The sequence below is a fragment of the Rhagoletis zephyria genome, unplaced genomic scaffold (assembly GCF_001687245.7).
Source record: "Rhagoletis zephyria isolate East Lansing unplaced genomic scaffold, Rhagoletis_zephyria_1.1 Rzeph_scaffold_00705, whole genome shotgun sequence".
Lineage (NCBI taxonomy): Eukaryota > Metazoa > Arthropoda > Insecta > Diptera > Tephritidae > Rhagoletis > Rhagoletis zephyria.
The window spans coordinates 119,736-145,944 of NW_016157789.1; the positions used below are offsets into that span (position 1 = coordinate 119,736).

Below are 26,209 nucleotides of genomic sequence, written 5' to 3' on the forward strand. Positions count from 1 at the left end.
TTATGGCTTTCTATTATAAAATCACATAACGCTGTTTGCAAGTGGACTACTCAATTTAGCTTGTAGACAAATTGGTTTCGGGTTGCGCCATTTTCAGTATCATTTGGCGCTAAGGTTTTTATTCCATTCCACAAATGTTGGAACATAATTGACAATTAAACCATGTCGCCCAGTAATCATCTAAATCAAATCACACAGTACATACAAATACAAAACAAGATGACACAGAGCCATGTTTGTATTATACATTGACTTATGAATTTTCTCAATTGAATATAATTTTAACTGATACACTATTTCTTTATAGCATTTTTAAGAATGATATGCTTTGTTTTTTTAGCGTTAATAATTAATATGATACATTTCATTATTACATAAATTATAAAATTTACGACTAGACTACTTATACTAACACTTCATACATTTTCTTACAGAAGTAATTATTTACCAAAACACACCTTAAATCAATGCTATCCCTAAACAAGCGCGCCCAGCTTTACAAAAACAAGCATTTTTATTGCCCTTTAGCGTTTTGAAATAAGCATGCTGATATTTTGGCATCGACAACTTATGCTATGATACTAATAAACGTTTTGTACTCATATTTGTATTACTTGACGGTAATTCGTAAGCGACTCCACCCCATTGAAGTTTGTAAGTTCGTTTTCGCCATCTGATAGCTGGATTCCAAAGCGCATGCAGAAATAAGTAAGGACCACTTATCTCTCTAAACAGCCAACCAATAACGAACTCAAACTTGTGAAACGATAGTGAACCGTTCTTTACATGAGGAAATAAAAACAATGAAATCAATATTAAAATAGTTCAATAAAATATGACTTATACTGCATACAAATGTATAAGATACCTGCACTATGGAGAGTAATATCCAATCTGATAGAAACCACGTGAGTACATGCACTAAGTAAAATACTAATGGATCCCAATTGAATAATAGCGACGCCGACCACGAGGCTAAGGCGCCCAATACCATGCATTCAGAGAGCGGTTCTAGCAGTATTGTTGTCGGTACCATGGCCACGCGCAATTTCGCCCAGCGTATGAGGCGTTCTTGGAAACTGTTTATATCACATATGCCACTATTCTGCAATGCGGGTTGATTACTTATATGCATTTTCCATCCTTTATCCCGTATTGCTTTAGCGATAAAGAAATCTTCAGCTAAATAACATCCAAATGTTTTTAATCCGCCTAGTTCATCAATTACTGATTTTCGTAGCAAACAAGACATTCCAGTATGGCAATTGATGCCTAAAATATCAGCAGATAAGTAAATTCGAGACTGTACTGTACCGAAAAATATCTGAAAAGGTAAATTTTTAAATAAAATTAAAATAGTCATTGTCATACTGAATGAATAAGTTTGGCAAGCATCACTTTGTGTAGGGTTGGGCAGCAGAGAGGGGGGCAGCGACTGCGCTGCTGCTAATGGGCACAAAGGGCGTTGTATATTAGTATTTCTTTTACGGATGCTAGACGAATTAGAGTATACACGCTTTTATCGGAGAAGCGATTTTTATTTCGTGATTTAATTTCATTCTCAAGACGTGGCATACCTTTAACCTCTTGGAATCCACCTGTCAGACTACCAGACAAATTTGATCAAAAGTTGATATAAAGCTCCCACTAGGTTTAACCACATCTCGCAGATTAATGGTCGGGATTAGAGATGGGCCCGGAACTAAATACTAAATTCTGATCTCGACATTCAATTTTTACGTCACGTACACGACGTTTTTCAGGTTGGTACCGCGGGTCCTGTGAGTCCCGAGTCCATCACTAAATAAAATTCACATGACTGTGGAATTAATTTTAAATAATATACTTGAATACATTTTTCAAGAAAGATTCTACCATCGTCATACTGAAATATCTGTAATTTTCTGATTACTCTGGTAAGGAAGATTTTCCGAGTTTTTGGAAGTCGCGGGTGGTGTCGGGAGTATCGGAAAATTTATTTTTTCAGTCCCGCCGGTAAAATTTTAAAGACCTTCCCGATACTGCCTTCCTTAGCCATTTAAAAATTAGTACCGTGGGTCCCGATATTTCGCATCCATTTCTAGTCGGGATAATAAATAACTGGACACTGACTTATGGGTGCGGCAAGATTCGCTCGCGAACGCCTGTAAATACGATCTTCTCCTACGCCATAAATACTTGGGCAAACGAGCGTTAGAAAAAATACTGCCTACGTTTTCGTTGGTAAGAGATCGTATGCAAAGAGTTTATGTATACATATTGCAAATGAACGAGCGTACGAAAGCGATAGGGGTCTCTCGCCCACGAAAACGTAGGCAATGCTTTCTCTAACGATCGTTTGCTTAAGTATTTACCGCAGTAAAATACAATCGCAAAATGAGCTAATATGAGAAAATTTTATTTGTAATCGTTCGTTGGTAGAGCGGGGGTAAAAAAATCTTTGAATTTAGTATATTTTGATACGTATACGTTTCCATAAACAGGCAGAGTGCACGATGTATTAAATTTCTGGATATTACGGTGCAAGTTCACAAATGCAGCGGTGTACAGACCTTAGATGTTTATGTACGTGTACAAGTTCTGAACCAAAGTATTTAATATTTCAGTAAAAAAACTAGGATAAAAGAAAATCTTAATTTCTGCCTGTTTCGCATGTACACTCGCCAAAACGGTAGCAGGTATTGAATTACTAGCAAATAGAATGAAGGCCTTTTTTCACACAAAGTGGTTAAACTTCTACAAAGTGGTTATTATTGTACAAATTTGTATACCTAAGTTTCCTTCAAGAAATTAACTTCAGTGTCTAGCATACTAGCAAGCCAATAGAATATAATGATTTTTTCAGCGCAGTATTAGACAATGTTACGGATTTCCCTAATTAAAGGTTCTTAAAGTATGAAATGTTAAATACATATGTATATACATACAGGCATTTTTTTCACACAAAGTGGTTAATTTGCTACAAACATACAAACTTCCATGCATACATAAATAATTTATCCTCCAGACGAACGCTCGCGATCGTTCAAAAACTCAATCTGCACCATCCGAGTAACTGCTTGCAGCGAAATCTTCTCTTTCGCATTCTTTACGAACATTGATATTGCTCGTAAGAGATCGTAAATGCTTTTGTTCGCAGCGCAACATTATCAATCTCGAAAAACTGGAAGCACTCAATACTTGGCCGCGACTGGTTGTGAGAAAGATCGTATTGTAATCGTTCTCCGCACCCTGCTTATGGGCACGCATGGAAAGAGGGCGAGATACCCAACCGCAGCTGCAGAGATGAGGAAGAAAAGGAGAGAATCGAACACCATTTCAGCTTTGGTTCTGCCATGGCCACGACGCGCAACCAATTCTTCAACAAGTACTTTTTATATTGTCTAGCTCACCCAACTCATTTATTTATTTATATTTAGTATAATTATAATCTAGAAAATATAGAAGCTTCTTACAGATTATTATGATAACACCAAACAAGAAAAGACGTTACTTTAACAATTCATTTAATTATAATTTAAACCGAGCTCTTCGTTCTAGTGATAAAGTGTCGTGATTCCGAAGACTTCTCGTCGTTATCTTAAAGTAAATGCGTTCTAGTAAGAATGGACAGCCAACCTCAAAAAGTGTCAAAGCCAAATGTGAGCCCGAGTATAGTCCTTCTAGAGTTTAAAGATTTTAAGTTGATTAGCTGCCGCCTAGTACTATAATGAGGAACCGGATCGGTAAAATGTAGGAGCGTAGGGCACACCGAGTAAACGTTTTTGTGTTGGTCCAAGCCTCCTTATAGGACAGTCAAGATATGGTCTCCAGATGAAGGTAGCGTATTATAATTTAGATCGTACAAGTGATGTAAATAGGAGTTTCAAAGTGTAAGGATCACTAAAATCTGAACTAAATCGGCCAATGAAGGCAAGCATAGAATATGACTTCCAATAGTTCAGTTTAAGTGGCTCTGTAACAGGAATTTACAGTCGAAAACCGCACCGAGATCGGAAATTTCACCCACTGTGCTTAGCCGCAAAATACCACTTTTTCCTAACAATGAGTTGTAATAATTTCGAAGCGTTGACAATTTAGAAATTGGTCGATAGTTGCTAGCGTTATTCTTACCACTTTTGAAAATATGAGTGATAGAGGTGACCTTCCAGGCATCAATAAACACACAATCCAGTGATTTATTGAAAATTAATAAGAGCGAGTACGCAAATGCAGAACAGTTCTTTAAAAAGTAAGATAGTGCATCTGCGTCGGTTTGGCAAGAGGATTTGATGTGCAAAATAAAATCAACCACGTCATCGAGCGTTACAAAGAGGGCACCTAAATTAAGTGGGGATTCGCTGCTATCATCCGACAAGAAGTCGTGAACTAGATGCGAGTCAGGTTCAAATTTAGAGCTAAAGATATCAGCGAAAAGGTTACCAGCTTCCGAAAATTAGTACGCATAGTTTTCATTATGGAAAACAGTCGAGGGAATGCTGCAGGAGGGCCTAGGGATGGCATTGATGTCACATTCAAATTTATGAACATAACTTTTGTGAAGAGTTTTACCAAGAGCTTTAAACTCGCTCAAATTACACAGGTATTCACACCTATGAAGTACGGAGTTAGTCTACTCGATTTTTTGGAATTTTTTCTCAAATTCTTAACTCAACTCAACTCTTCGGCATACTACAGAATTTTGTAACATTTTTTAACTAGCGGAATAATATTCATGCAAATGTCAGTTATCTTAATTTTAAGAAAAATTCCGCTAGATTAGTCTCAGATAATACGTAGTCCAAGAGCCCACGCAAATTCACTACGATCGATGAACAGAGTAAAATGTTTTTTAACTGCTAGTACTCACAGTATCTATCCATAATATAATTTAGTACCTAGAGTCTGTTCTTCTTCTTCTTATTTGGCGCTGTAACAGCCTAAGCGATTTTGGCCGAGTTCAACAAAGCACGACAGTCGTTTCTTCGTCTTCATCTGCCACCAACAGCTGGTTCCGAGTTGAATACTTTCAGAGCTGGAGCGGCTGTGTCCATTCGAACGACATGGCCAAGCCAGCGGAGCCACTGTATTTTAATTCGCTGAACTATGGTCATGTCGTTTTAAAGCTCATACAGCTCATCATTCCATCGTCTGCGGTACTCGCCGTCGCCAACGCGGAAAGGCCCGTAAATCTTCCGCAAAATCTTTCTATCGGATACTCCAAGAGCCGCCTTATTACATGTTGTCATTGTCCATGCTTCTGTACCATATACCAGCGGGCATGATGAGTGACTTATAGAGTCTGTTCCTTTAAACTTCGGACTAAAACCTGTGGAACTGCCTCAAGTGAGAGTAAAAGGAGAACAGATGCAGAAGTGCACGTGAACGCAAAAAGCACTATTTCCTGTAAAAACGTCAGTCGGTTTGTTTAAATGTCATTGGTACAACACTGATTTGGCTGAAATATCACTAAATAATTATTAAAACCTATAAATATTCAATCATTTCTTTGCTTACTTCCATCTTTTTACAAATATAAGGTTCTTTTCTTTCGCCGCTTTCGGTTTTTGTTTGCACATGCAAATCAGCTGATCGTTTGACACTTTTCAACTAAATCCTGTAACTTCTGACTAGGAATAGTTGCTCAGTTACTCTCTCAAAAGTGTTCCCACTCACAGGTTTTACGTCAATAGGAACGACTTCCTATAAGTTCTGACTAAATCCTGTAAACCGGACTACTATTGAAACAGACTAATAGAGTGTGGTTTTCGTACGTCGAGAGAGGACTTTACTCCTTGTTGGCTAGAGCGATTCTGCGTTCCATGCTGACATTATTATCGGTGTTAATGCTGTTTTCCAAGTAAACCAAATTCTTCACTTTCTCGAAATTATAACTGTCAACAGTCACGTGGGTGTCCAGGCGCGAATGTGCCGACTGTTTGTTTGATGACACGAAATACTTCGTCTTGGCCTTGTTTATCACCAGACCCATTCGCTTTGTTTCCTATGCAACTTGGAAAAGGCAGAACAAACTTCGCGGTTTTTGTTACCGATGATGTCGATGTCATCGGCAGAAGCCAGCAATTGCACGCTCTTGTAGTAAATTGTTCCTGAGCGGTTCAGTTCTGCAGCTCTATCATCTTCTCCAACATCAGATTAAAGAAGTCACATGAAAGTGAGTCGCCCTGTCTGAAACCACGTTTGGTGTGCGAACGGCTCGGATAGGTCTTTCCCAATTCTGACGGAGCTAGTGGTATTGCTCAACGTCATTTTATACAGCCGTATCAGTTTGGCGGGGATGCCAAATTCAGACAACGGCGTATAGGAAACTCCTTTTAGTGCTGTCGAAAACTGCTTTCAATCCGACAAATAGGTGGCCCTTTTCTCGCGGGTCTTTTTTAAGATTTGGCGTATTGTGAATACCTGGTCTATGGTGCATTTTCCAGGCCTAAAGCCACACTGCTAAGGCCCAATCAGTTCACTGAGGGTGGGCTTCAGTCTTTCACAAAATACGCTCGATAAGACCTTGTAACCTATGCTTAGAAGGCTGATCCTGCCGTAGTTGGCGCGAGTGACGGGATCGCCTTTCTTGTGGATTGGGCAGAGCATACTTAAATTCCAGTCGTCAAGCCTGCGTTCATATGACCATATTGTGCATAAGAGTTGATGCATGCACCTTATCAACTCCTCGCCACGGTACGTGAATAGCTCAGATGGCATGCTGTCAGCTCCGGCATCTTTTTTTCAGCTGCGTTATTGCTATTCATACCTCGTCGTAGTCAGGCGGGAGGACATCGACTCCGTCATCATCGACTGGGGTATCCACAACTTTCCGTGCTGCTACCATTCAGCATGGTGGACAAGTGTTCTCTCCATAATTTAAGTACGTTCTGAACATTGGTAACTAGGTCGCCATTGTTGTTTTTACAGGAGTACGCCCTGGTATTCTTCCTGTCGGCCAGCATTTCAAGCTCTTCGCACTCACGTATAGCGCGCGTTGCGCCCGAACGCAGCGTTGCCCTGTAGGCGGCATCTTTTTTCTCTGCAGCTTCCTGACACTCCTCATCGCACCAGTTGTTCTTTCGGGCTCGCTGAAATCCGACTACTTCTTCGGCGTCGGTACTTAATGAGCGGGAAATGTGGATCCACAGCTCGCACCATGTTTCGGGCCTCGGCGCAGTCGATCAGCATCAGTCCGTTGTCGGACGTTTCGTGGTGGAGGCTGAATTTTCCGACGGTGGTTCCATTGTATTGTAGTATGCAGCACTAGGTTCCAGCATTGAAAGATCCATCGAGCTACGTGGCTGTCTCCAGGTCGAAAACCGGGAAACCAAATCGATCATGTACGTACTCCTCGAGGTCCAAACATCGACTCGGACTACTATCTTGTTGCAGCCAAAATATGCACTCGCCTCTGTACAGCAAAAAATGTGCGCCCAAAAATGCAAGGAAAGTACAACGTCGGAAACCTGCAGTCACAACAGACGGCCAAAGCATTCGCGAGACTCTCACACTTGTTCTCAGGGACCACTCTTCAACAACCTGAAATATGCAAGCAGGGGAAACACATTTCCCGTTCATTAAGTACCGCCGGCGAAGAAGTACTCGGATTTCAGCAAGCCCGAAAAAATAACTCGTACGATTAGGAAGTCAAGCTGCAGAGAAAAAAGATTGCCTCTACAGGGCCACGCTGCGATCGGGCGCACCGCGAGCTATGGGAACTGAGAAAGGAAACGAGACGTATTTACCGGAATAAGGAGAGAGGCCGAAATACGTGAGTGCGAAAAGCTTGAAATGTTGGCAGTAAGGAAAATTTTACCAGAAAGTTAGGCGACTTACGAAAGGTTTCAAGACCAGGGCGAACTCTTCTAAGAACAATAGCGACCTAGCGACTGTTGTCCAGAACGTACTTAAATTATAGAGGGAACACTTTTCCACCCTACAATGGTAACAGCAGTGAAAGCTGTGTAGAAGACGAACCCGAGCCCCCAGTCGATGATGACGGAGTCAATACTCCACCACCTGACAATGCGAGGTACGAATAGCAACAGCGCACTTCAAAAACAACAAAGCTGCTGGAGCTGACAACCTGCCAGCTGAGCTATTCAGGTACGGCGGCGAGGAGTTGATAAGATGCATGATTGCAAGCAAGTCGAATTTATATGTACAAGATGGTAGCGGCAGCCCAGAAGCAAAAAACTACACTAACAAATTATACGCCCATTGACAATCACAACAAAACAAAAGTACAACTAAATCATCATTTTGACATTCAGTTCAAATTCGCTTTGAAATCAGCAGCTGCAGTAACACCATCTTATATGAATTCGCCTTGATTTCAAGTGATGCCGCATATTTTCTTTGCAAACTTATGCTCTCTTGCTTATTGCCATTATGCCATGATTTTATCTCCAGTGGTGCAAAGCTGCTTGCAAAACTACTTATTAAACTTCAACCTTTTTAGATTCAGTTTTGGTGTCCTCAAACTAATAACACGCACTAAAAAATGCACCAAGCACCAAATGTAAAAATTTGAAATTGTTTGAGTTGCAACTCTTATGCAGAATATGGTCAGATGAACGCATGCTCAACGACTATTTAAGTCTCTGCCCAATCCGCAAGAACCATACATACGGTGACCAACCGCCCTGTATTGTAAGCCACAGTCCTCTTTTTTGACCAATTATCCTAGTAATTTATTTACGAGACGATAAGCGAAACTTCTTTTAATGTCCTGTATTTGTCCCATATTCGGTGTTCGCTATTGCGAAGCCTTAACAGCACTGTTGCCAACTTTGTGCTTTTTTGAAATCAAAACGCGAAAATGTTTACATTTTCGTGCTTGGTGCGTTTTTTAGTGTTTTTTTTTTAATTTGAGGACACCAAAACTGAATCTTAAAAAGGTGAAGTAGTTTTGCAAGCAGCTTTGCAACTGTAGATAAAATCATAGCATAATGGCAATAATAAGCAAGAGAGCATATGTTTGCAAAGAAAATATATGGCATCACTTGCAATCAAGGCGAATTCATATAAGATGGTGTTACTGCAGCTGCTGATTTCAAAGCGAATTTGAACTGAATGTCAAAATGATGTTTTAGTTGTTCTTTTGTTTTGTTATGATTGTCAATGGGCGTATAATTTGTTAGTGTTGTTTTTTGCTTCTGGGCTACCGCTACCTCCTTGTACATATAAATTCGACTTGCTTGCAATCAAGCATTATTCCCGAGAAATTTTTTTCGTGCTAAAACAAGTGTAGGTACTTTTGCTAAAGTTATTCTCTATTATTGTAAACAACTAATTTACATATCGTCACCTGAAATGCAAAAAGACGTAACAACATCGTAACTGAAATGGAAAAGGTCGTGACTTAAAATGTTTATTTTTTCATTAAATTATGTGGGAGTTGTAATTCGATGAAATCCATCATATCAATCAAAAACTGAATTTTGAATTTTTTATTAGTGACGACTTTGCATTTCAGCCACGATGATTTTCTTTTTGCATCCAGGTGACGATATGTGTTAAATATATGTATTTATATGTATTTATTGAAGCCCGTTGCGTTAAAAATTTTGTTTCATTTCTCATAATTTCCTACTGTTTTGCTCATGCGGAGCAGTTCTCTTGTGCTCACCAACACAGACACAGTTTAACTTTCGCCGACCACTGCTTTATACATTGCGATGCACGGTAGTTTTAGAAATATAGACAATTTATCAGAACTCTGCAACCGTCAATTTACTGATAGCAAAGCAAGTGGGTTTGCCTTGCACCGAACGAAATACACACACATTATTAAAAATGTTTTAGCGCCACATTTTATTAAAAATTTGATAGCCGATATTAGAAAATTATATTTCAGCATGATAATCGATGAAAGCACCGATATAACTCTGTCAAAAATTTTAGGAATAGTTATAAGACATTAAGTGTAGATAATCAAAAATTTGTAACGACCTTTCTGACATTAACTGATTTGAGCTCTGGTACAGTCGTTGGTATAGTTGAGGGCATGATAAAAAGATAGGAAGGAAGAACCGCTGAGAGGAATTTTTCAAATTCTTGACGTTTGCAAGCAATTTAATTTTAAAATTTTACACACACACATTCTCATTTTCAATCTCAAACAACAACAACTTTAAACAATTCCTTTTTTTTACTCTCAATTTTATATGATTTTAAAATGTTGGGAAACTTCAAAAAAAAATCATGGCCGACTAATTGAGAGAACGGTTTTACCTTACTATTTTTTTATCATGGTTGAGGGTATTGAACGCGTACTTAAACACTTTAAATGATCAATTTATAAACTCATTGGCATTGACACAGACAATGCCGCGGTAATGACAGGTGTCAATAATGGTGTATACATACGGTGACTATAAATATGAATAGAAAATGCAGGACAATTAAAAAATATATATACTATACACTTTCATAAATATGTAAATTTACGTAGTATAAAAAACAAACTGGTTATTAAAAGTGAGTGCATGGTGATTTTTGTTAAATATTTGCAATGTTTTTCAAGTCAATTTTTTTTTATAAAAATAAGTTCATTCTTTAACCAAAACCACATAAGTCAAACTTTATACAGAATTTAGAAAAATTCAATAAATTTGTATCTACATATTTTACTTTTTATGTCTATGGCCTCAAAAAATTTAGAACGCATTGACTTGTTCAAGCTTCAAAATCATTATTTTAAAATATCGAATAAAATGCAGGACAAAGGCGGACACATTGAAAAAATCAGTACCTTTTGGGGTTTTTCTGTTTTGAAAAACTACGGGGGACAGACCTTTGAATAACAGTACGGTCCTGCAAAAAAACAGGACGGATGGTCACCGTATGTATACACTAAATTAAAGTTCAAATACAAACTAGATTTATTGATATTAATTCATTGCGTTTGTCACTCATGTTTCCTCTGCATCTAGAAGATGTTTGCCAAATAAGTTAGATATTAGATAGATTCATTATTCATATTAGATAGACTCATAACTGGTTTTCGCAGTCACCATTAAGGCAAAATACATATTGTACTATTTATAAGCTGATAAATACTGATGCTGAGAATCCGATAAATATTCCCTTAATGGCAGAAACACGCTGGCTATCTATGGAAAAAGCTATTAAGACAATTCTAAAAATGTGGCTGGAATTGAAAACGCTTTTCAATACGCTGCCATTAGCTCAGCAATGCTATTTATCCAACTTATTAAAACAGATGTATAATGATAGAGCGAATTATATATATCGGGTTTATTTATCTGACACTCTTCATGAAGTTCAAAGAGTCAACATATCGTTTTAGGCTAATTAGGTCAGAGCAAATAACTATAGAGAAAAAAGAAGAAATTTCACGAAATTGCATACAGTTTGTTAAGCAATTAGTAAAAGAAATACAATCACGTCTTCCCAAAAATTTTGAGACATTGAAAAAAATAGATCTGATAAGCACTCAAAACGCTTTATCACATCTAAAAGACGATATAATTCCTTTAGCAAAACAGTGTATATCTGATAATGAAACTGTTGAAATATACCAAATAATACAACCCTGTTATGTACACATTGTGAACTAATACACTAAAACCTTGAAATAAACTCTCTCTTCCTTCAACATCGTCAACTGCAAGTCACGTTTTTATTAATAGGTTATGGGCCCAGCCCCCAACCAAAAAAAAAAAATATTTAATTGCAGTTTTTACTCGGGTACTCGATAATCAAAGAAATAATTGTGCCGGTGGCGTATAATCATTTTTGCGTTTTCTTCAAATCGCCGGCTTTTCAATGGCTACCAACTATTTATTGAACGTACCAAAGTTGAAAGGGTGTGAAAACTATGGCGAATGGTGTTTCGCAGCAGAGAATTTTCTAATACTAGAAGGCATGAAGCATTGTGTCAAGCCAGAATCAGGAAGGACATTAGAAGCTGCAGATGACGAAAAAAAGCTGAGAAATTTATTGGATGACAGCGGATTTTCTAGAGAAATCAGTTTACTTCGTCTTATAATATAGATACGGCTGGGAAATTGTAGTTCGATGACATCATACATAACTCAAATAATTGACACTGCACAGAGGTTGAAAGGAACGGGCTTCAAGATTGACGAAGATTGGATCGGATCGCTATTACTCGCAGGTCTACCTGATCGCTTTTCACCTATGATCGTGGGGATCGAACACTCAGGCACACAAATAACATCAGACTCCATTAAAAGCAAGTTGATGGATATGGAGTCTCCTGATATACACGTGAACGACGTTGATGGTGCATTCGCAATTCATTCGAAGAACGAAAGAAAACACAACAATATTGGTACGAATGATTCTCAAAAACCAAGCTGCATAAAAAAGACTATCAAATGCCTTAGATGTAAAAAATTGGGTCATTACAAAAATCAATGTCCAAATAGTAACGAAAGAAAATTGCGAACGCAAACAAATGCATTTAGTGCGGTTTTCCTAAACGGAAACTTCAACAGCAGCGAATGGTACATCGACTCGGGTGCAAGGTTACACTTAACTCCACGAGAATATTGGATTAAAAACTTAATTAAAATTAATGTGACTATTAAAAAGAAATTTAGAGTCAAAAGCCACACCGAGATCGGAAATTTCGTTGCGAATAGCTAACTGAGAGTCACCAATGACGTAATAAATAGGAATTAGGAAACGGGACTTAGAGAAGGACAAATTAAAACATTTGCTAATATTTAGTTGTAAATGGTTTTTACGACACCATGTTATAACATTATTGAGATCTGACTGCAACTTCATTGAGTCAGAAGGCCTAGAAATAGTGGTATAGATTTTTAAATCATCCGCATAAAGAAGAAATTCGGAGTTAATGAAGCAGTCAGATATATCATTTATAAAAATGACGAAGAACAGGGGACCCAAAATACCACCTTGGGGAACCCCCGAGAGGCAATAAAAGAATGGGAGGGAACGTTATCAACAACCACTACACAATTACGGAGGGAAAGATAAGATCTTACCCAAGACAAAAATACAGAGTGAGAAACTAAGCTAGCTAATTTGGAAATTAGTATTGAGTGACTAACCTTGTCAAATGCTTTGGCAAAGTCTGTATAAACAGTATCAACTTGGAGTCGATCATTAAAAGCAGACATACAATATTCGGAAAATACAGTTAAATTTGTCACAGTCGATCTGCCGGCCATAAAGCCATGCTGGTTGCTAGAAATTATGCGCTTAACCGCAAAATACAGTTTCTGTTTAACTATATATTCAAACAGTTTGGAAACAGTCGACAATTTAGAGATAGGACGGTAATTAGTCACATTACTCTTGTTACCGCTTTTAAAAATAGGGGTGATCGAGGTGACCTTCCATGCATCAATAAATTCGCCATGTTCCAGAGATTTATTAAAAATTAATAAAAGTGGATAAGCAAATGCCGCACAATTCTTAAAAAGAATAGAGGATAAACCATCTACATCAGTTTGCGAAGTCGATTTTATCTGCAATATGCCATTCTCTACGTCATTAAGAGATATAGAGTGAGCCAAAATTAATTGGGGAACTAACATGTGTAGTAAAATTACTACTAGCTTCTGATGCTGGTTGAAAATTAGAACAGAAGAAGTCTGCAAAGAGATTAGCAGCATCCTGAGAGGTGGACGCATGTTTTTCATTATAGAAGACTTCAGAAGGAATATTAGAGCATGACTTTCTGGCCTTAACATAACCCCAAAAAGCATTGGGATTTTGTTTAATATCGCATTCGAATTTACGAATATAGTTTCTTTGAAGATTCCTTCTAAGCAAGAGAGTTTGACGACTTAAATCTTTTAAAAAACCTGTTTCTCAAATTTTTAAGCCTCTTTAGTTCCTTGGTATACCAGTAAATTTTATAAGGACTTGGTTGTATACGCGGTATATTATTAGTACATATTTCACTAGTCTTTATTTTAAAAATATCAAAGCAATCCGCCACGCTGACTCCTTCAAATATTGAGTCCCAGTCTATGGAAGAAATCTCACTATTTACAGTGTCAAAATTACAACGCTTAAAGCAAAAACTAGTTGATTGGCAAGTACTTTGACTATTAAAATTATAAAACTGTAACTGCAGGATAAGCGGAACATGATGAAGACCAGAAATCGACAATGGATCTAAGCATTCATCTAATGAAAAGTTCATGTTATCATTCAGGAAGATAAGATCCAGAATTCTGCCAAGCCTATTTGAATAACTGTTTATCTGAATGAGATGAATACTTAAGAAGGAATCTACTAGGTAAGACTCAGACTAGTAATGTTTACCGGACATAACGCAAAACCGACGTCGATATACGACCATCCTATATTGCATATATTAAAATTTCCTAGAATGCAGAAGTTACTGCTAACATGCTTAGAGACTAAAGCCACTACATTATCCACGTGCGCTTTACACAGAGTATCAGCACTGGCTGGAGGAATATAAGACGCACAGATGAAGATATCAGAGCTGCCATGTACCAAAACGCAAAGTTGATCCAGAAGGGAATCCTTATTATCTAATAGCACAAGCGATTACCAGTACCACCGTTGAACGGCGATTAGGACCCCTCCACCTCTAGCGAGTCCTGTCTTCGTTGCATTTCGAACTTTGCGGTAAACATTATACAGATTGAAGTCAAAAAATTCGTTCTCACAGAAGTCCTCGTTCAACCAAGTCTCGAACAGTACGAAAATGTCATAATCCAGATGAGCGCTCATATTAAAGATTTGTTTAGATTTTGTCCTTAGGCCAGACACATTTTGAAAATATATCTTCAGCCGTTTTGAGGGAGTTTTATTCACGGCAGTTACGTAGCTTGCGGTGGTTCGACATCTTTTTGAAAAAACTGAATGGACGAATTTTACGTTCGTAGGCCAAATATTCGCATTTAACAGCGTATCATAATAACCCTCAGAAACGCCCACCTTAAAATTAATCTTTTTGAAGTCCCTTAAGTGTGCACCCTTTTTGATCAGCATATAGCATACTAGATATTGTTTATCGATTTTAGCATGTTTAGCAACATAACTCAATATATCATCCACGGTAACGGTGTTCGCGAATGAGGAAATGTGCAGCCACTTCATATTAGAAACAACACTGAGTTCATTGTTGTGGTTGGAACCGATGACTAAGGGTTTTTTCAGCATCTTTCGGTTACCTTTGGGTACGGTTTGCCACTCAGGCGCGCGAAGATAGGTTGATGCGGCTAAATTATCAGTATTTGAGACATCAGCCATGACGATATGAGCAGGCTCGTTCAGTTCGCGATTAGATGTAGGCGCATGAGAAGTCGACATTGCAGACAGTTTATTACCACCATTAGCAGCAGCAGTAGCACTTGACGTCGGCTTTGCATTAGCTGTATTTGTGAGTGCATCTCTGTAGGTACCAGCAGAGAGCGGCGTAGCGCCAGCAGTAGCGTGAGTGTGCGAAGCAAATTCAAGAGAATTAGCTGCATTCGGCGTAACACCAACATCAGCAAGCAAATTAGAAGGGGAAGAGGGTACTGAGTGCTCAACAGCGCCAGTTGTTTCACTGCTTTTGTTGGCGCGAACTGGACCGATGTTACTGGAGCCAACAATGCCATGCATTTTCTTTATTTCAGCAGTAGGCAAAGAAATAGCGGCATCTTTATCAGTAAGTTTAGCGCGTAGAGAAAGAATTTCTGCATGCAGGCTATCACATTTTTGCACCAATTGCTTTTTATCTTCAACAAGCGTACCTAATTTTTCAGGTCACATTTAATTTATAATAATATAAAAGTATTCATAAAGCAACAACACTATTAATATGTGTTATAAATTATGTCTTATTAAATAAATTAAAGGCATTATCCAGGGTACACTTCAGGTTTTTATTCTTAATTTTCCCAATTAGAGATTGCACTGACAAAATCAATTTGTTAGTAATAACCAGGGCTGAAGAAAATAAGCAAGAAAAAATCCGCTTAGATAAGCACAAAAACATTGGTAAATATGCTCGCAAAACAACAAAAATTAGGTACAGTTTAATGTTTTTTTATTCAGTTTACTTTAAGGATTGAAAAATTACAATGGGCACACTAGTGCTGCTCGATATTCTCAAATAATGGAGATCTGCGTTGGTTGGTCTTAATTTTTTTAAATATTCGTTATTCGGTGTTCAATGCTTCCCGTAGAGACAAACCATTGGTATTACATTTTTATATCCAAGCAGAAATGAAATGAAAGTTACGGGTTAATAAAAACTAGATCTCTTTTTATATGTTATTATTTTCCAAGATACAAGTATTTCAAGGTAAAACCGCTCGCTCAGTTCGTCGGCCATCATTTATTTTTTGAAGTTTGTCCACTTTATAAAATTGAAATTTTGAGAGCAACTCAAGTAAAACAAAAAACAAGTATATGAAAACATTCAAATTTTCTTTTATTTGAGAATGGAAGTGAGAATGTATTTGTGATATTGAAAATTTGAAAACATTTTCGGTATGTTAGCAAACTTCAAAAATGTTCAGGCTGTCTCGCTGCGGTTTCTTCAAATTTTTATATCATGATTATTTTCAAACATTTATTTAGTTCGACAAATAAAAAAAAGCCCAAGAAATGGTCAAGAAAAATTTATAGAGCCAAATTTTCTTAAGCAGTACGAAGTTCTTAAGAAATTTGATACGCTTTCTACTATGGTTTGCTAAAGTTTGTTTGTGAAGAGTACCAGGCACCCTTGTTTACAACAGCTATATATGCCCGTTCCATTATTTCGTAGGGAAAAATTAAGACAGCAGGCTGTAAGCTTAAACTTTTTGGCCTTGTTGTTACGCTTTAGCGTTCTGTTAAAGATTATGAGTTTATTACGCTTTATTTTTTATACTTCTTGCCTGCCCCAAATCAGCAACGGATAAACTTTCCAATGATGTCACATGCTCTAAAAACATCGATTGTAAGAAAAACATCGATGTTTTCAAAAAAATATTTAAACATCGATACTATCAATAGTGCTCCGATGTTTTTGCAGCTCTACAACGAAGCGTGGGAGTTAGTTGACACTCCACAGAACGGTAAGATAGTAAAATGCAAATGGGTTCTGAGGAATAAATATGATGCTGATAACAAACTACGTTTTCGCGCTCGCTTAGTTGCCAAAGGGTATTCCCAAGAGGAGGGTGTATAATTTAAAGAAACTTTTTCTCCAGTTGTTATACATACTTCTACATTACTAAGGATGTTATTTGCGTTATCAGTTCAGCTTGGGCTTCAAACGATTAATCTCGTTGTAACAACTGCCTTTTTGAACGGAGATCTTGAGGAAACTATTTGCATGTCGATACCAGAAATGTTTCCTGATGTAACAAGGTTTGGACAATTTACTTCAATAGTCTTTATTTAACTCTATAATTATCTACAGATATGTCCACTAAAATTATACAATATCACTGTCTGTGATCACGTGACAAGATTAGAACCGGTAATGAATACAGTATTTGTTGAAGCAGGAATTTAAGTACTCCGATCACCTGCCGAAAATATTTCTAGAAGGTTCGTATTGAGTAGCGGGAAAATTTAATGCGAATGTCTAAATAAGAAGAGTATGCTAAAAATGCAGTTGCCATATCGTGTACGATTTCAATGCGAAACTTAGGGTTACCACAAGACACCCCTGCTATACTTTTATGGAGCGAAGCGAAGTGGAAGTCGAACTTTACGACCACTGCGAGTTTGTTTTTCAGCGATGTTGTGACATCTTTCGTACGTTGTTGGGGTGTTATCTTCGTTGAGGATGTGCGCTGGCTTTACCCTGTCTATTGAAACGTTAATGAGTTTGTTTCGTAGCCAGACCTTATACATCTTGTTGTTACGTAGTTCTACTTTGCACGGCCCCTCGTATGCCGGTGTTAGTGGTGGTTTCACTGCGTCATTGCGCACGAAAACATGAGTTGCTTTCTCCAGAGTTGGATAAATGAACGGTTTTTGTTTGTGGTGATGCGATGTATCAGTTGGCTGGATGTCGTGCATGTTCTCTATTAGTTGTTGTACGAACTCTGACTGCGGAACGTATTTTGTCTGCACGAAGAAATCGCCGGGTAACTTCAGAGTTGTTCCGTATACCAACTCTGCGGGGGTGGAGTTAATGTCTGGTTTATGGGTTGAACGAAGGCCAAGTAGAATAATTGGAAGCTTTTGGGACCAGTTGCTTGAGTTTGTACATGTTATTGCCGATTTAAGTGTGCGATGAAACCTCTCTATGATACCATTGGCTTGTGGATGGTAGGCAGTTGTACGTAAATGTGACACACCGAGGACACGCGACAGCTCGTTAAATAGTTGTGATTCAAACTGCCTGCCCTGGTCGGTGGTTATTCGTAGAGGTACACCAAAATGTTTAATCCAACCATTTATTAAAGCGGATGCAACCGTGTCTGCATTGATGTCGCTAATTGGTATTGCTTCCGGCCATCGTGTAAACCGGTCTATTATTGTTAAGCAGTATTTGAAGTTGTTCGATGGTGGTAACGGACCAATAAGATCGATGTTCAAATGTTCGAACCTTTGTGATGGCAGAGCATACTTCATTAGTGGAGAGAATATATGTCTACCTACTTTGGTACGTTGACATGTCAAACAGTGTTTAGTGAACTTGGCAATCTCTGATTCCATGTTTTTCCAAACGAAACGTTGTTTTATTAGTCGAGTAGTTGCTTTCCTGCCTCCATGGCTGAGATTATGATACTTCCGGATGACTGCAGTACGACATGCTGGTGGCACATAAGGTCGTGCTACTGAACCTGAAAAATCACAGATGATTGTGGCTTCTGAGTCTGGTAGCTGCACGGATTTTAATTGCAAAGAGGATGTATTAGAATCTAGAATTGCCTGAAGTTCCTGGCAATGCTGTTGTTCGCGTGCTATTTCATCGTAGTCGATTTCATCGTTGATGTGTAGAGCGTTAATCCGCGATAAAGCATCTGCTGGTGTGTTGGACGCGCCTGGAAGGTGTACAATACGTGTCGAAAATTGGCTAATTAGGTCCAAATATCTCAACCGCCGAGGAGAAGCGTTTTCGGTTTTCTGCGAAAATGCGTAGGTGAGTGGTTTGTGGTCCGTAGCAATTGTAAAGTTACGACCCTCGAGGAGGTATCTGAAGTGCTTGACTGCCTCGTAAATAGCCAGCAGTTCCCGGTCATACGTACAGTATTTCTTCTGTGCGCTGTTAAATCTTTTCGAAAAAAATGCGAGTGGTTGTAGCTCATTAGCTACCACTTGTTGGACCACTGCACCGATTGCACTGTCGCTGGCATCTGTACATAAGACAATGTCCGCGTCGGAAGCGGGGTGTGCAAGTGATGTTGCGTTTATGAGGTCACGTTTGCACCCTTCAAAGTGTTCGATTGCTTTGTTGTCCCAGTGAATTGGTGTCTGGTCGTTTTTCTTGTTGCCATTTATTAAAGACAAAAGAGGTTGTTGGTGAGTCAATGCGTGATGAAGAAAACGACGGTAGAAGTTTACCATTGCCAGGAATCTTTTTAATTCGGCAGCTGTCTTGGGCAAGGGATATTCCTTGATTACGTCAATTTTTTGCGGCAATGGCTTGATGCCGTTTGGTGTGACTAGATGACCTAAAAATTCAATTTGTGACTCACCAAAAACGCATTTTGAAATGTTGATGCTTAAGTTGTGTTTTCGTAAACGTTCCAGAACTCTACAAAGATGTTGTTCATGTTTCTGTGGTGTCTCTGATGAAATGCAAATATCGTCCAAGTAGCAGAAGGCGTAGTCCAGGCCGCTAAGAACTTCGTTCATATGCCTTTGGAACGTTTGCGCAGCGTTTCTTAAACCAAACGGCATGCGCAAGTATTCAAAGAGGCCGAAAGGTGTTGTTACGGCTGTCTTTGAAATATCCTTCTCTTCCATTGGTATCTGGTGGTAGCCGCGAGTTAAGTCAATTTTTGAGAAAATCTTCTTTTTATGGAGACTTAAAGATAAGTCTTGAATTAGTGGCAGCGGGTACCTGTCGGGAGTCGTTTGTGCATTTAATGCGCGATAATCGCCACATGGTCGCCAGGAATTGTTGGCTTTACGAACAACGTGAATAGGCGATGCGTAAGCGCTCTTCGACGGCCGAAGAACGCCGATTTTCAGCAAGTATTCAAACTCGTCTTTGACCGCACGAAACTTTTCTGGTGGCAGACGCCGAGGTTTAGCAAAAACTGGTGGGCCGGAAGTTTCAATACAATGTGTCACAGTGGTTGTTGCCGCTCGCAAATCGTAAGGTGAGGAGAGATGTGTGACGTCGTGAAAATTACGTAAAATATGAGCGTATTTGTGGTTAATGTCGAAAAGTTTTGGGGTTGGTGTTGATAGGTCTACCGTTGCGATGGCATAACTTTTCAAATTCGTTTCTTTATCAATGATTGTGGCATTTTTGAGGTCGATAAGTATATTAAAATGTGGCAAAAAATCTGCACCAATAATGCTGTAAGGCGTATCCGCTACCAAGAAAATCCATTCAAAGGAGCGCCGAAGACCCAGGTCAAGCTTGACCCTCACTTGACCAAAGGTATCGATGGTTGACTGATTAGCAGCGTATAGTTTTGGCGATGTGTTAAACTTCCGAAGTCGGTCTTGTGGTGTGGCCTTAAGTAAAGACACGTCTGCCCCAGTATCTATTAAAAACTTGTTTTTTGATAAGGCATCATGAATAAAAAGGCGATTAGTAGAAGAAAAATGTATTTGTTTGAGGTTTGAACTTGCTGCGTTTGATAGTATGTTTGGGGACGCGCTATATGATTCGGTGACATTAGATGGCGATGCCACCGAAGTGCTTAGTTTTTTGGACACTGTTGAGAAAAACTGCACGGGCTGTTGCACTTCTTGGCTTGTGCGTTAAACTTCTTGTGGTACCAGCAAATCTGCTGTTCATTGTTCCGTTGTTGAAATTGACTACGGTGACTTGAAGAGCTGTGGTCTTGACGTCGTGTAACCGAGCGGCTGCGGTTTGGGTTTGTTGATGAAAGTTTTTTCTCAATGCGAGCTAAAGTGCGCTCCATCTGACTGACACGGTCATCCAAGCTAGTTCCATTATTGCTAGTCAAGCTCGTTGTTTGTGGTTTTTTGAGGTTAGGATACTGTGGTTCGTATGATGACACTGCATCGACGCTATTGACCCGTACGGCATCAACAATTTCGTCCGCGATTGATGCTAGCTGTTCGACCGTCATTTCAGGATTTGCTATTGTAACTCCAGCGATGACTGCGCGTGCTGAGACTGGTAGTCGTTGTATCCAGAAGTCCTTTATGAGTTGCTGGTCTCGTGTTACATCGGTTCGTTGCAGCTGGGTTAATAGGAAACTCGGTTTGTTGTCACCAAGCTGAATTCCTGATGTTAGCTGCTCCAATCTTGCCATGGGTGATGTGGAGAATCTGGACAAAATTGCTTGTCGTAGAGCGTCGTACTTGCATTTCTCCGGTGGATTGCGGATANGGAATCTGGCGAAAATTGCTTGTCGTAGAGCGTCGTACTGGCATTTCTCCGGTGGATTGCGGATAAATTCAAAAGTCTGTTCATGGAGCCTTTCATCCATGTGCATAACCGCAATATTGAATTTGGCTTGGTCACGCTGATCAGCATTCATTTTACCGAAGCCGATGATTGAAAAGTACGCCTCTAGTCGCTTGAACCAGGACTCTATGTTGTTGATGGAATGCCCGTGTAATGTTGGAACAGGCACCCTCATGGCGAGGCTGTCAACAGTATCGCTTTGAGCTGTCATGTGCTGCATTGGTTTTGGCGGTGTGACGCCGCTGTGCACGTAATTCGTGGGTGCTCCACTAGCACCTTGCTCTTCCTCGCCAGGTGGCATGTTGTAGCTTGTTGTACGCGTTCACTTCTTCGGGGTCACCACTTTTGACAATTTACTTCAATAGTCTTTATTTAACTCTATAATTATCTACGGATATGTCCACTAAAATTATACAATATCACTGTCTGTGATCACGTGACAAGATTAGAACCGGTAATGAATACAGTATTTGTTGAAGCAGGAATTTAAGTACTCCGATCACCTGCAGAAAATATTTCTAGAAGGTTCGTATTGAGTAGCGGGAAAATTTAATGCGAATGTCTAAATAAGAAGAGTATGCTAAAAATGCAGTTGCCATATCGTGTACGATTTCAATGCGAAACTTAGGGTTACCACAAAGGTATGAAAATTAACAAAGGCAATCTATGGCCTCAAGCAATCCTCAAGGGCCTGGTACAAAAAGGTAGATGAGTGTTTACTGGCAATTGGCTACCAAATATCTAAATTAGAGCCTTGCTGGTATACAAAAGTAAAAGATCAATCCAAAACTATTGTTACGCTTTACGTAGATGATTTCTTAATTTTTTTAAACGATAATACTGAAACTAAATTTTTAAAACTCCTAGCTAGCCAGTAAATTTAAAATCAAAGATTTGGGCGAAATCAAAAAATGTCTTGGTATAAATGTAATTACAAACAAATTTGAAAAATATCCTTATGTCAAAATAAGTGTGTTGATCAAGTATTGCAAAATTTTAACATGAATGATTGTGAAACTGTAGATACACCAATGGAGAGTAAGTTATCTATTATTCGCGAAAACATTTGCGAAATCAACTTTCCGTATCAACAGTTAATAGGAAGTCTTATGTATTTAGCTGTCTTGACTAGACCAGATATTGCATACGCTGTAGGTTTTCTTAGCCAATTTAATCAATGTTTTACAAAAGAGCATATGCGAAACGAATTCTAAAATATTTAAAGAGAACCAAAAATTATGGCATAAAGTACACAGCTAATGAATGCTCAGAAGTAGAAGGATTTGTTGATGCCGACTGGGCTAACAATACTGTAGATAGAAATTCCTACACTGGCATGTGTTTCAAGTTGTCCGGAGGTGTTATTTGTTGGTAACACATGGGTATCTCAGACGCTTGCAAAGAGGCTAAATATTTAAGAAACTTACAATTTGAAATAACAAAAACCATGTATACCATTAACTTATTTAATGACAATCAGAGCGCACAGAAGCTGAAGGGAAATCCTATAGTTCATAAAAGAAGTAAACACATTGATATCCGATATCACTTCAGCCGAGAATGTGTAAACGGAAAGATATTAAATATTATGTATTTGCCTACAGCCGACATGCCTGCTGATTTATTTACAAAGGGCTAATGTAGTATAAAACATTACAATTTACTTAATAAGCTGGGAGTTCAATACATAGAAAATTTGTAAACTTTATCGCTTGTTTGCTATAGTAGGGGTATTGAAATATACTAAACAATACAACCCTGTTATGTACAAATTGTGAACTAATACACTAAAACCTTGAAATAAACTCTCTCTTCTTTCAACATCGTCAACTGCAAGTCACGTTTTTATTAATAGCAACATTGGCGAAACATTCATTTGATGCAATGGGAAAACATAGTGTCCACTACCGAGTTTTGGGTAAAAGTCAAATCCTATGAAGACTGCTTAGCGATTAGACATCTGCCATTACTCTAATGCAGAAGTTGAGCGTGTTTTCAGTGCTATGAACATTTTTAAGACTAAAATCCGTAACCGCATGTCATTGCATTCCGTTAAATCATTGCTACATATTAAAAACGTCGTCGGCCGAAGTAGTGTAGTGGTAAGCAGTGCGCGGTTCCACTCCAAAACACCTGGGTTCAAGCCCTGGTCAAAGCAATATCGCAAAAAAAAAATATAGAAAACAGGGTTTTTCTTAACAGCGGTCGTCCCCCGGCAGGCAATGGCAAACCTCCGAGTGTATTTCTGCCATGCAAAAAACAGCTTCTCATAAAAATAAAACCGCCGTTCGGAGTCGGCGTAAAACTGTAGGTCCCTCCGCTTTGTGTGACAACATCAAGGCGCACGCCACAAAACGGAGGAGAAGCTCGGCCAAACACTAACATATGTGTAAGCGCCAATCTATTATTATATTACATATTAAAAACGCACTTAGGCGTACAAATGTTGCTGCGAGAGATACAAAATACCTGATGAAGTTAACATTTCCATTTATATACCCTCTGAATTTGACATCAAGTCAGTTTTGTGGCCAGAAGAAGTCCAAAATAATGATGACAATATTATCTTTGAGCTCGATATGTAATTTGTATTATTTTTATACCTGGGACTGATTGTTTTAGTATATAAAGTGTAAAGAATACACTATGTTTTTGTTTTGTTTTTTACAACTAGAAAGATTGCTTACAAAGCCATTGAATGTGCCATTCGAAACTTTATCCATATATGTATATATAAAATAATAGCCGTTTTCGTTGTTCGGAGTTAACTCAAAAGCTACTGCATAGATTTCAGTAAAATTTTCAGAGGTTATACCTTACATATATGGTCCTATTATAGGCTACCAGAAAACTCGATAGGTGGCGCTGGGGTCGAGTTATTTATAAACCCGTATTTATGAACCGATTTCGTTCAAATTCAAAACGCGTGCTACCTCCATGATGGGAAATACGTATGCGAGAAATAGACCCGCTAGGTAGCGCTGGAGTCGAGTTATTTATAAAAATCGTATTTATGAACCGATTTCTTTTAAATTCAAATGTAAGCGACCAGCATGATGGAAAATGCGTTTACCAAAAATAGACCCACTAGGTGGCGCGGGAGTTGAGTTATTTATAAAAGCCGTAGTTATGAACCGATTTCGTTCAATTTCAAAGTATAAGCTACCTGCATGATAAAAAAAGCATTTGCGAAAAACGGACCCGATAAAAGCCCTATTTATGAACCGATTTTGTTAATGCAAATTCGAAACGTTTATTACTTTCATGATGCTTTTTTTCATTCCAAACATATATGTACATACATACATAAAATTATAGCCGTTTTCGTTGCTCGGACTGAACTAAAAAACACTCAAATTTTCGGAGGTTATACCTTGCATATATGGTCCTATTATAGCCTACTAGACAACACGCTGGTGGCGCTGGAGTAGAGTTTCTTATAAAAGTCGTATTTATTAGCCGATTTCATTCAAATTCGCTGCCTGTATAATGAAAAATTCGTTTACTAAAAATGAACCCGCTATATTTTATAAAATCTGATTGAAATTCATAATGCGAATTCATTTCGTGACAAGCAGTGGTTTTGCAGAAAAGGGACCTTATGGATTGCGCTGCAGCCGATATATATAGAAACCCACACGGGGTTTGGTCTTTTTTGGCCCTATATTCACCTTAGACGTATTTACTTTCCATAGGGCTAACAGGTGGAAATAAGGCCATCGGCAAAACTCATGACATCGAAGGGATTAGTATTCCATATGGTATCACAGCGCTACCATTCTTGGCCTATATGTGAGGAGGATTCTGCTCTTAAGTCGTTTCATTTTAAACAAAAGATGTTTACTTTACACCCCGCTTTTGCTTTTAAACGCTATTTTTGTATTGGCCAACGCAAAAGATCTGATTAGGCGCCGCGAAGCAAGCGGGCATTGGCTAGTTTGTTTTATAAAAATATATAAATACATAAAAATATATAAAAAACGCGTTTTTTCTAGGGTTTTAGTGCTTTTTCAAATCCAAAACTTGGTAACACTGCTTAACAGCTGATTAAAATTGCGTGGCTATGGACCAGTTTAAAGTGATGTTGGTATATGATGTAACAGTTATTATTTTCTAGTCTGGATGCTTGTGATTCGAATCGAGAAACATATACAGTGACCAAAATATAAATTAGGACTCAACATTTTAGCAAGGTTTTTGGTTATTTTTCTTTTGTTTATTTAATGTTTATAATTTTTGTATGAAAGTAAAGCCCATTTCCTAACAAACAGCAATAATTTTAGTGAATCCAAATTTTTGACTTCGCGCAAAAACTACGAAAATTCTGCAGAATTCCACCAAAATTTCAAACTTTTTGAAAAAATTTTGGTTTGCAGTATTGTAGCTCATAAAAACTTAGTATAATAAAGTTCAAGGGCAAGGTGCTGCACATTTGCTTCCTTATCAAAAAATTGTCGAACATACTTACCTTGTATGAAAAAAATGCGTAACACCGTCAAGAAAAGGTGCTAAAACACATTATACACAAACGTTCTAGATCGAAAAGCTGAATCGCTTGCAAATATATCACTATTTGACAACACAATTACTGGAGTTCTCATAATTATAGCATAATTACAGTATTTTACTTTAGCCATACAGTATCACCTCCAAATAACACTTTTAAAGTTTCAGCGG

General features: G+C 38.4%; 1 protein-coding gene across 4 annotated transcripts in view; it reads right to left on the bottom strand.

Moving 5' to 3' along the window:
* Positions 1 to 202: 202 nt before the first annotated feature.
* The window catches only part of GlcT (ceramide glucosyltransferase), a 61,608-nt gene continuing 35,601 nt past the window's right edge, over positions 203 to 26,209 (bottom strand). For all 4 annotated transcript variants that reach the window (XM_017613700.1, XM_017613698.1, XM_017613699.1 and 1 more), the window contains exons 6-7: positions 869 to 1,324; positions 203 to 780 (exon numbers count right to left, since the gene is read on the bottom strand). In XM_017613700.1, the coding sequence (XP_017469189.1) occupies positions 574 to 780; positions 869 to 1,324 (663 nt within the window). In that variant the 3' untranslated portion in view covers positions 203 to 573. The remainder of the gene's footprint in view (positions 781 to 868; positions 1,325 to 26,209) is intronic.